This window comes from Bombina bombina, chromosome 8 (assembly GCF_027579735.1).
Source record: "Bombina bombina isolate aBomBom1 chromosome 8, aBomBom1.pri, whole genome shotgun sequence".
In the NCBI taxonomy this organism is placed as follows: Eukaryota; Metazoa; Chordata; class Amphibia; order Anura; family Bombinatoridae; genus Bombina; species Bombina bombina.
The window spans coordinates 133,269,532-133,282,185 of NC_069506.1; the positions used below are offsets into that span (position 1 = coordinate 133,269,532).

At 41.4% G+C, this 12,654-nt stretch overlaps 1 protein-coding gene across 1 annotated transcript; it reads right to left on the reverse strand.

Annotated features, from left to right (window-relative positions):
* Positions 1–4,413: 4,413 nt before the first annotated feature.
* LOC128638875 (olfactory receptor 5V1-like) lies at positions 4,414–5,376 on the reverse strand. The gene has a single exon (XM_053691003.1). It carries the CDS (start codon positions 5,374–5,376, stop codon positions 4,414–4,416), a length of 963 nt encoding a protein of 320 aa, XP_053546978.1.
* Between the last annotated feature and the right edge of the window lie 7,278 nt (positions 5,377–12,654).

The window sequence follows — 12,654 nt, forward strand, 5'->3', positions numbered from 1 at the left end:
TTCAGACTCCCATTGATTCCTATGGCATCAGCGTCCTCCAGGGTGGCGGATTGAAAACCAGGTACGTTGGGCCAGAATAGCCACGAGCGTACCGGTTAACTATTTGATAACTTTGAAAAAGTGTCAAATAGTGCCGAATGTGTATTCGGAACATCTGTAATGACGTTAGCATCGATCTGTGTCGGATTAAGACCGGTGGATTGTATGATACGTCACAGATTTCAACTTTTGCCAGTCTGTAGGCTTTGCTAACTAGGTCGAATCAAGCTCGCCACAATTACGCTGCGGAATTCCAGCATATTTGCGGTTGACGGTTTGATAAATATCCCCCAATAACATTATTCCATTAAGTCCAACCAATAAGGATGTCAAGAGACAGGGACGAATGTATTTATTTATTTTCCCAGTAAGAAATTGTAAAATATATTACAGTATTTGGAGGTTCTTTAATGCAGATGTGTGTGAGGTGCATTTGTTGATTTTGTGCAGATGTGTGAGGGGCATGTGTTCACTGTGCAGATGCTTGTGAGGGGCATGTGTACAGATGTGTGTGAGGGGCATTAATACAGATGTGTGTGAGGGGCATGTGTGCTAATGTGTGTGAGGGGCATGTGTGCAGATGTGTGTGAGGGGCATGTGTGCAGATGTGTGTAAGGGGCATGTGTACAGATGTGTGTGAGGGGCATGTGTGCAGATGTGTGTGCGGGGCATGTGTACAGATGTGTGTGATGGGCATGTGTACAGATGCGTGTGAGGGGCATGTGTACAGATGTGTGTGAGGGGCATGTGTGCAGATGCGTGTGAGGGGCATGTGTACAGATGTGTGTGAGGGGCATGTAAAAAGATGTGTGTGATGGGCATGTGTACAGATGTGTGTGAGGGGCATGTGTACAGATGTGTGTGAGGGGCATGTGTACAGATGTGTGTGAGGGGCATGTGTGCAGAAGTGTGTAAGGGGCATGTGTGCAGATGGGTGTGAGGGGCATGTGTAAAGATGTGTGTGAGGGGCATGTGTGCAGATGTTTGTGAGGGGCATGTGTACAGATGCGTGTGAGGGGCATGTGTGTAGATGCGTGTGAGGGGCATGTGTGCAGATGCGTGTGAGGGGCACGTGTGCATATGCGTGTGAGGGACGTGTGTGCAGATGTGTGTGAGGGGCATGTGTACAGATGTGTGTGAGGGGCATGTGTGCAGATGTGTGTGATGGGCATGTGTACAGATGCGTGTGAGGGGCATGTGTACAGATGTGTGTGAGGGGGATGTGTACAGATGAGTGTGAGGGGCATGTGTACAGATGCGTGTGAGGGGCATGTGTAAAGATGTGTGTGATGGGCATGTGTACAGATGTGTGTGAGGGGCATGTGTGCAGATGTGTGTGAGGGGCATGTGTGCAGATGTGTGTGAGGAGCATGTGTGCAGATGTGTGTGAGGGGCATGTGTGCAGATGTGTCTGAGGGGCATGTGTGCAGATGTGTGTGAGGGGCATGTGTACAGATGCGTGTGAGGGGCATGTGTAAAGATGTGTGTGATGGGCATGTGTGCAGAAGTGTGTAAGGGGCATGTGTGCAGATGGGTGTGAGGGGCATGTGTAAAGATGTGTGTGAGGGGCATGGGTGCAGATGTGTGTGAGGGGCATGGGTGCAGATGTGTGTGAGGGGCATGTGTACAGATGTGTGTGAGGGGCATGTGTGTAGATGCGTGTGAGGGGCATGTGTGCAGATGTTTGTGAGGGGCATGTGTACAGATGCGTGTGAGGGGCATGTGTGTAGATGCGTGTGAGGGGCATGTGTGCAGATGCGTGTGAGGGGCACGTGTGCAGATGCGTGTGAGGGACGTGTGTGCAGATGTGTGTGAGGGGCATGTGTACAGATGTGTGTGAGGGGCATGTGTGCAGATGTGTGTGATGGGCATGTGTACAGATGCGTGTGAGGGGCATGTGTACAGATGTGTGTGAGGGGGATGTGTACAGATGAGTGTGAGGGGCATGTGTACAGATGCGTGTGAGGGGCATGTGTAAAGATGTGTGTGATGGGCATGTGTACAGATGTGTGTGAGGGACATGTGTGCAGATGTGTGTGAGGGGCATGTGTGCAGATGTGTGTGAGGAGCATGTGTGCAGATGTGTGTGAGGGGCATGTGTGCAGATGTGTGTGAGGGGCATGTGTGCAGATGTGTGTGAGGGGCATGTGTACAGATGCGTGTGAGGGGCATGTGTAAAGATGTGTGTGATGGGCATGTGTGCAGAAGTGTGTAATGGGCATGTGTGCAGATGGGTGTGAGGGGCATGTGTAAAGATGTGTGTGAGGGGCATGGGTGCAGATGTGTGTGAGGGGCATGTGTACAGATGTGTGTGAGGGGCATGTGTGTAGATGCGTGTGAGGGGCATGTGTGCAGATGCGTGTGAGGGGCACGTGTGCAGATGCGTGTGAGGGGCGTGTGTGCAGATGTGTGTGATGGGCATGTGTACAAATGTGTGTGATGGTCATGTGTACAGATGTGTGTGAGGGGCATGTGTACAGATGTGTGTGATGGGCATGTGTACAGATGTGTGTGAGGGGCATGTGTGCAGATGCGTGTGAGGGGCATGTGTGCAGATGTGTGTGAGGGGCATGTGTACAGATGTGTGTGATGGGCATGTGTACAGATGTGTGTGAGGGGCATGTGTGCAGATGTGTGTAAGGGGCATGTGTGCAGATGTGTGTGAGGGGCATGTGTGCAGATGTGTGTGAGGGGCATGTGTACAGATGTGTGTGAGGGGCATGTGTGCAGATGTGTGTGATGGGCATGTGTACAGATGCGTGTGAGGGGCATGTGTACAGATGTGTGTGAGGGGGATGTGTACAGATGAGTGTGGGGGCATGTGTACAGATGCGTGTGAGGGGCATGTGTAAAGATGTGTGTGATGGGCATGTGTACAGATGTGTGTGAGGGGCATGTGTGCAGATGTGTGTGAGGAGTATGTGTGCAGATGTGTGTGAGGGGCATGTGTGCAGATGTGTGTGAGGGGCATGTGTGCAGATGTGTGTGAGGGGCATGTGTACAGATGCGTGTGAGGGGCATGTGTAAAGATGTGTGTGATGGGCATGTGTACAGATGTGTGTGAGGGGCATGTGTGCAGATGTGTGTGAGGGGCATGTGTGCAGATGTGTGTGAGGAGCATGTGTGCAGATGTGTGTAAGGGGCATGTGTGCAGATGTGTGTAAGGGGCATGTTTGCAGATGTGTGTAAGGGGCATGTGTGCAGATGTGTGTGAGAGGCATGTGTGCAGATGTGTGAGAGGGGCATGTGTGCAGATGTGTGTGAGGGGCATGTGTGCAGATGTATGTGAGGGGCATGTGTGCAGAGGTGTGTGAGGGGCATGTGTGCAGATGTGTGTGAGGGGCATGTGTACAGATGTGTGTGAGGGGCATGTGTGCAGGTTTGTGTGAGGGGCATGTGTGCAGATGTGTGTGAGGGGCATGTGTGCAGGTGTGTGTGAGGGGCATGTGTGCAGATGTGTGTGAGGGGCATGTGTACAGATGTGTGTGAGGGGCATGTGTACAGATGTGTGTGAGGGGCATGTGTACAGATGTGAGTGAGGGGCATGTGTGCAGATGTGTGTAAGGGGCATCTGTGCAGATGTGTGTGAGGGGCATGTTTACAGATGTGTGTGAGGGGCATGTGTACAGATGCGTGTGAGGGGCATGTATACAGATGTGTGTGAGGGGGATGTGTACATATGAGTATGAGGGGCATGTGTGCAGATGCGTGTGAGGGGCATGTGTACAGATGCGTGTGAGGGGCATGTGTACAGATGTGTGTGATGGGCATGTGTACAGATGTGTGTGAGGGGCATGTGTGCAGATGTGTGTGAGGGGCATGTGTGCAGATGTGTGTGAGGAGCATGTGTGCAGATGTGTGTGAGGGGCATGTGTGCAGATGTGTGAGCGGCATGTGTGCAGATGTGTGAGAGGGGCATGTGTGCAGATGGGTGTGAGGGGCATGTGTGCAGATGCGTGTGAGGGGCATGTGTGCAGATGTGTGAGGGGCATGTGTGCAGATGTGTGAGAGGGGCATGTGTGCAGATGGGTGTGAGGGGCATGTGTGCAGATGTGTGAAGGGCATGTGGAGCACATCACTGTCTTCCAACAGATATGTCAGAGTTGTTCTTATAAGCCAAAGAGCAATTTGTCAAAACCACAAAATGAAGATTTTTGGTGTTGTTGTTTGAGGTTTCTTTAAGTCGTTAATGTGAAACTAAAGTATGTTGGAGCAATGCTTGCCAAGAAAATTTTATTTCTTGGAAGTTATCCACATTTGTTAAAAATGATTTATTTTCCAAGTCAGTTTTGTTTAAATGTTAAAGTTAGTATATAGATTACATGAATCAGAGTCAATCCATTTTTACAATCACACAATTTTAGTTAAACTCATCTAACACAATTTATATTCTGATGTTATTCTCTTTTTATGTGTGAGATTCTTCTCAATCATTTTCTTCAGCACACTTTTGAATTCCTGGTTTCTTAGTGTATATATTATAGGGTTTAATGTTGGTGTAACTACAGTATATAACACAGGTATCAGTTTCTGTAGCTCCATTGAACTTTGGTAAGTGGTTTGTAGGTACATGAAGAATGACGTCCCATAAAACAAAGTCACAACGATCAGGTGAGATGCACAAGTTGAGAAGCTCTTTCTCTGTCCTTCTTTTGATCTAATTTTTAAAATAGTGGAGATAATGTAGGTGTAAGAGATTAAAGTTAACAGGAATGATCCTAGACCATAAATACCTCCAACAGTGAACAGAACAATTTTGTTGATTAAAGTATTGGCACATGCCACTTTCAACAAGGGGGGGATATCACAAAAAAACTGATTTATTTTATTAGATGAACAGTAAGGTAGGTGGAATGTAAGCACAGTATGAATCATAGAGTTGAGAAATCCACTAATCCAAGAACTAAAAACTAATGTAATGCAGGTTATAGTTTCCATCAAAATGACATAATTCAAGGGAAGGCAAATAGCTACATACCGGTCATATGCCATAACAGCAAGAAGTGTGCACTCTATGCTTCCAAATGCAATGAAAAAATACATTTGAGTGGCACATGCATAGAAAGAAATAGTGTTGCTTTTCCATAAAAAGTTTAGTAGCATTTTTGGAATGGTAACAGTAGTGTAGACAATATCAAGAAATGCTAAATTGCTGAGGAAAAAATACATTGGAACATGTAAGCGATTGTCTACTATAGTTGCAATTATGATGAGACTGTTTCCTATCAGAGTTGCTGTATAAAATGTAAAGCTCATGTAAAACATAGCAGTCTGTAATGATGGAAGTTTAGGAAACCCAAGAAAAATAAACTCTTTAATAGTACTAGTATTCTTCATTTTCTTCCAAAGCTTATGTTCTTTCCTATGCAAGAAAATAAATCAATCAATAAATAAAATAATATGAAAAAATGTAATAAAGCTATCAATTCTTATATATTATGTCTTGGAATGAACTTGGGTATCTCTGCCATAAAACATAGTGGGGTAGATTTATCAAATGTCGGGTGGACATGATCTGCTGTAGCGGATCATGTCCGCCCAACATCGCTAAATGCTGACAGCATTTACGAAATGCTTGTGCAATGCCGCCCCCTGCCCATTCCGCTAGCAGGGGGTGTCAATAGTCCCGATCGTATCCGATCAGGATGATTGTAGTACGCCACCTCAGAGGTAGTGGATGAGTTAAGGAGCAGCGGTCTTACAATCGCTGCTTCTTAACTTATGTTTCTGGCTTGCACGGAAACAACAGCATCCGCTGCTTCATAAATCTACCCCGTAATATATATCAATAGATACCAAAAAGCATTTGCACATACAAACAATTGTATGTAGCACTGGTTATCTTGTGCTTATCATAGGCTTTAAGCTGGCCTTTGTAGTTGCAAATCCAGACAGCAACAGACACTATGGGCAAGATTACAAGTGAAGCGCTATTTTAACATGCTCCCGTAAAGGGGCAAATTTGCCCATTTACAGGTGCACATTAAATAACCAGCCATTACAAGTGACTGGTTAATGCTCCAAAGAGCTCATGGGAGCACTTTGCGCTTAGCGCAATTAACAAAAGGTCAGACCTCTGGTTAATTATAAAAAGTTGCCACCAAAATAAAGTGAACAGTAGTTCAATATAAAATAAAAATATTAGCATTTTTATTTTTAAAAAAATGCACAATGCAGTTATAAGGGGTTAAAGTGAGGGGATGTGGGATGTTTGAAAAACAACATCACTAAAAGTGCCTTTACATTAGACATGTGCGATTCGATTCGGTCCGAATCGAAATTCGGACAAATTTGTCGAATTCGGAGATTCGGATCGATTCGAATTTCCGAATTGCGGTAGTGCCGAATCTACCGAATAAATCCGAATCGATTCGAATTTATTCGGTAGATTCGGATGGATTCGGGTGGCTGTGTATTACACTAGTATTGTACAGTATACTAGTGTAATACACAGCATATCCCCTTAACACTTACCGAAATCCCGAAATTCCGAATTCGAATCGATCCGAACTGAAATTCAAATCGGTCCGAATCGATCCGAACTGAACCGAATTTTTCGACGCTGCACATATCTACTTTACATTGCGGTCTATGAGGACTGTGATTTCACTGTAAATATATATGAATATGCCTATATACATATATACAGTATTTATGTGCTGATATTCATATACATATATATTTCCTTTTTGCTACCCAACGCAACGCAAATTGCCCCCTGCACTGCGCTAGGTGCTTTGCTGTGTCTCACTGCATGAGAATGAGGCTCCCATTAAAGCCTATGGAAACTTGCACTTGTGAGCGCAAGGCTTCCAGGCAATCCGAAAGCAAGGTCATGTTCGCATTTTGTCTGACTCTTAATACCAGAACACACTGATATTACTGAGTGGAGGGCAAATATTGTAACATAACATAGTAGATATACATAGTAGATAAGGTTGAAAAAAGACTGAAGTCCATCGAGTTCAACCTATACAAATCTAAAATACTTACAAAAAGCTCCAGTTAAGCTTAAATAACCCCATTAAAATGTGACCCATTTAATACTAGCAATCATATCCATGAATTTTGTTTATATACAGAAATGTATCCAGACTATTTTTAAATGTATCTATGGTATTGGCATTCACTACCTCCTTTGGTAATGAGTTCCACAATTTTATTGCTCTTACAGTGAAAAAACGTTTCCGTTGCAGGAGATTAAATCTCCTTTCCTCCAACCTTAAATTATGACCTCTTGTCAGAAACAATTTTCTTGGAATAAAAAGAGCTTCTGCCATCTCTGTATATGGGCCTTGAATATATTTATATAAAGTAATCATGTCACCTCTCAAGCGCCTTTTTTCTAAAGAGAACAGACCCAGTTTGGCTAGCCTCTCCTCATAGGTTAATTTCTCCAATCCCCTTATTAGCTTTGTGGCCCTTCTCTGAACTTTTTCTAGTTCTGCAATATCTTTTTTAGCAATCCATCCCCAGAACTGCACTCCAATCTCAAGGTGAGGTCTTACCAGGGCTTTATATAATGACAGAATTATGCTTTCCTCCCTTGAATCAATGCCTCTTTTAATACATGCTAGTATCTTATTAGCCTTTGAAGCCGCTGCCCTGCATTGTGCACTCATCTTTAGCTTGTTATCTATTACTACTCCCAAATCCCTTTCCTCCTGTGTTTGGCTAAGTCTTGTCCCATTTAAAAAATACGTAGCCTGCTTATTTTTACTTCCAAAATGTAGAACCTTACATTTTTCCGTATTAAATCTCATTTTCCATTCACTTGCCCATAGTTCTAATTTTAGCAAATCCCTTTGTAAAGAGAGTTCGTCCTGCTCTGACCTAATGACCTTACTTAACTTAGTATCATCTGCAAAAATAGAGATGTCGCTATTTAATCCTTGCTCCAAGTCATTTATAAAAATATTAAAAAGAACAGGGCCCAGTACTGATCCCTGGGGGACGCCACTGATTACCTTTCTCCAATCTGAGTATGATCCATTTACTACTACTCATTGCTCCCTATCTTTTATCCAGTTATTTATCCATGAGCTAACATTTTCAACTATTCCCAGTCCCTTAATTTTGTGCATTAATCTCTCATGTGGCACTGTATCAAATGCCTTTGCAAAATCTAAGTATATCACATCAACTGATTCCCCTTTATCTATATTTTTACTTACTTCCTCGTAGAATCTAATTAAATTAGTTTGACATGATCTATTTCTCCTAAAGCCATGCTGATTAGAACTCATAATCTTGTTTACACGAATATGCTTATAATCCCTTCAAATATCTTCCCCACTATTGATGTCAGACTAACTGGTCTATAGCTTCCTGGATCATCCCTGCTTCCCTTTTTGAAGAGTGGCACCACATCAGCTTTACTCCAGTCCTGGGGTACCATGCCTGAGGATAATGAGTCTTGAAAAATTAAGAGTAAAGGTTTGTCTATAACAGTGCTAAGTTCACTTAACACCCTTGGGTGTATTCCATCTGGGCCTGGAGTTTTATTTACCTTAATATTTTTTAGTTTTTTCCTGATATCCTCTAAACAAAACCCAGTTAGTGGTATGGACTGGCATGTTCTATTCTGTTCCAAAGTATCATTCAATGGTTCCTCTCTTGTGTATACTGAAGAAAAAAACTGGTTTAGTACCTCAGCCTTCTCCCTGTCATTATTTATCATGCTACCCTCCACACATTTTAATGTACCTATATTATCCTTCTTAGATTTTTTGCTATTTATGTACTTAAAGAACCTTTTAGGGTTAGACTTAGAATCCTTGGCAATTAATTTTTCATTTTCAATTTTGGCTAATTTGATTGCTTTTTTGCATGCTTTGTTACATTCCTTATAAATATTGTATGCTGAGTCTGTACTATTTTCTTTTAATAATTTAAATGCCCTACGTTTTTTCCTAATTTCTCTAAACACATTTTTATTTAGCCGTAACGGCTTAGTTTTTTTTATTTTTATTTTTATAACCATCTGGTATGTATTGATATGTATATTTATTTAACAAATTTTTAAATATTATCCATTTATCCTCTGTATTTTTATTAGAAAATACATTGTCCCAATTTATATTATTTAATGATTTCCTTAAATCGTTGAATTTTGCTTTCTTGAAATTAAAAGTCTTAGTTAAGCCTTTAAAACACTGCATATGAAAAGAGATTTCAAATGTGACCATGTTATGATCACTGTTACCCAAATGTTCTTTAACTTCTATGTTTGATATTATATCTGTATTGTTTGATTGCACTAAATCCAATATAGCTTTACTCCTAGTTGGCTCCTCTATTAATTGTGACAAGAAGTTATCCCTGAGAACATTTAAAAATCTATGCCCCTTAGCTGAATTACTAGTTTCATTGGCCCAGTTTATATCAGGGTAGTTAAAATCTCCCATAATTACAGCACTGTTATTAGCAGCCTTACCTATTTGGATAAGTAGTTGAGTTTCCTCCGGGTCACTAATGTTGGGAGGCTTGTAGCATGTTCCTAGTAATATTTTTTTAGGATTTTTCCCCCCACTCTTTATTTCAACCCACAGAGTCTCTACATTGTCACTTGTATCATAAATATCTTCCCTTATTGTAGGTTTAAGGTCAGGTTTAATATACATGCAAATTCCTCCACCCCTTTTATTATTCCTGTCCCTCCTAAATAATGTATACCCCTCTAAGTTAACTGCCCAGTCATGTGAATCATCCCACCAAGTTTCAGTTATACTGATAACATCATAGTCCTCTTCTGCAACTAAGAGCGTTAGCTCCCCCATTTTACCTGTCATGCTTCTTGCATTTGTTGTCATACATTTAATTTTCATGTGCTTTCTGCTGCTACTTTCTGTGTTTGTGAAAGCACAATTTTGCACTCCACATGTAATCTAGGACTCTATATTCAAGACACATTGTGAATGATTTTTTCAGTGTATTTATTTGTCATTATGCATACATATATGCATACAAAACAAAGAATATTGCACTTCAAGGAAAATTTAAACTGCAATTTTTTATTTGGGGACATTTTATATCCTATAGGTAGGATATTTATAGGCAGGGTGCAGGCACTGGTATTGTGAGAGACTGAATGCTTAATGAGGGCTTTAAGAATGTAAAGTTTAGACTTTATTTTTTAGGTCATGTGACCCACTCTTCTGCTTTCTGAATCTCTAAGCGGTGTGGCGTCTTTGTTTTTCCGACCTTACCGATCCTGAATGAGACAGGAGGGTGCATCCCAGTATATATGGGGTTTAGAGGTAGTCTACATTTTGTATTGTTGGCTACTATTTGTTGCATTTTTCTAACATAATAAGTTCTTCTTAAAGTGACGGTACTTTTGAATTTGTTATTTTCTTTTTTTATTGGGAATTTTTTTATTAGCAATATTGATATGGAAGAATCCCACAAATTTCTTTGCCTATGCAATTCTGTTCTGCTTCCTTAAATAAGGCTTTGCAAAATAAAGATAAATTGTTGCCCTCTGAGCCCAATAAAGTCTCTCAGGATGATGCTGTTCAGGCAATGCTACAGCTTTCTCCTCAAATGTCCCAAATCTCATTGGCGACATATGCAGTGCCCTGCGGTTCCTCTCAACCTCCTGGTGGAGTTTATTTGCCTGCAGATTTTGCTACACAGATATCTTTTGTGGTATCTGCTGCATTATCTGCTTTTCTGTATTTCGAAAGCACAAGAGGAAAACTAAACATTTATCAGATAGTACTTATAACCCTGGGGAGGACATTACCTCGGTAGCTTCTGAGGGTGAAATCTCAGATTCTGACAGTGTAAATCCTTTGTCTTAGGTTGAAGAAGTTAACTTCAGGTTAAAGCTTGAACACCTTTGTGTTTTGTTAGAGTAGGTTTTGGCTACTCTGGATGACTCCGACTATCTTGTTCCTTCCTCTGTGGAAGTGTTTCCTGTTCCTGACCGTGTGACGGTTATTATTGCACTCGAATGGGAGAAGCCAGGGATTCCTTTTTCCCCATCCTCAGTCTTTAAAAAGATGTTTCCTGTTGCTGATTCCATTAAAGATTCATGGTGCATGGTGCCTAAAGTAGAAGGGGCTATTTCTACTTTGGCTAAGAGAACTACAATCCCTATAGAGGATAGCTGTTCTTTTAAGGATCCCATGGATAAGAAGCTGGAAGCTTATTTGAAAAAGATGTATGTTCACCAGGGTCTTCAATGGCAACCTGCAGTTTGAATTGCCACTGTAGCTAGTGCAGTATCTTATTGGTGCAATGCTTTGTCTGAATCTATTTAAGAAGAGACTTTGTTGGAGGAAATCCAAGATAGGATTAAGGCTCTTAAACTAGCTAATTTTTTTTATTTCTGATGCTATCATGCAAGTTATTAGACTGGGGGCCAAGATGTCTGGCTTCTCTATTTTAGCCCGCAGGGCTTTGTGATTAAAATCTTGGTCTGCTGATGTTACCTCCAAGTCCAAGCTTCTGGTGCTTCCTTACAAGGGCAAGACCTTGTTTGGACCTGGCCTGGCTGAAATTACTTCTGATGTTACATGTGGAAATGGGTATTTTCTACAGCAAGACAAGAAGAATAGACTTAAAGGTCACTGCACAAAAAACACCTAGCTCTATTTGCTCTATTTTAAACTAACTCCTACACCTTTGGAGTATTTTATTTGTGCAGATATCTTGTGGCTGAATAACCCTCTGCTAGGTGTTTTTTGTGCAGTATTGGCCATTATAAACAGGCCTTGGGAGCGAGAATGCATATCCTGTAAAAGAAAGCTGCAAAAAATTCACTGGGTTTCTAGCCTAGTATTTCTAATTGCTTTTCCCTGTTAAAGCTTTTCTGTTTCCAGTGGCCATTGGTTACTATTGGAAGGTGTGTCCACAGATCGTTGGTTCAAGTTTGGAGGCCGGTTGCTGCTTATTATTATGTAAGTACGGATGTAACTTCCCCTGCTATTTGCTGTGTGACATTTACTAAGAGGATTCCTTGTCCATAGGGGAAATACCATCATTGGCTGCGACTGCCTCTTTTGTCCTGGGAACGCTCCTCTTACAACTATACACAGAACAGCATCCTTGTATGAGCGTGGGTCCACATAGTAACAAGCCGAAAAATCGTCTACTCCTGGGAACTGTTTCTTATGCATGAACTTTTGGTTTAAGGAGTTTTTTATACTAATTTTCTTTTTTTCTTAATTTTGTGATTTATTATTGTATGTCTTGAATAGGTCGACCTATATTGTAATAAAGTTTTTTATATATAGATATGCAATTATAGTATTTGTTGCTGGCATCTTCTATAGAATTGAATTTTTTCACATAGAATTTTTTTCATATATAATTTTTTCCAATTTTGAAAAGATTTTTTTCACACATAATTCATAATTCACAATTTATATTTACATGTATTATACATATTGCCTATTATAGTAGTATCATATTATTATCAGGTTAGGTGTTTTATTATTATATATATTCTATAATCCTTACTCTTAAACTGGTTTCAGCGCTCCCTAGTGCTTTGTATTTTGTATTGATTAATCTAAGAAACCCATCCCATAAAGGGTCGGACCCCGGTCTGAGATCAGATCAAGTGGGGGGCAGACTTTCCCTGTTTTGTCAGGCGTGGTTTTGAGA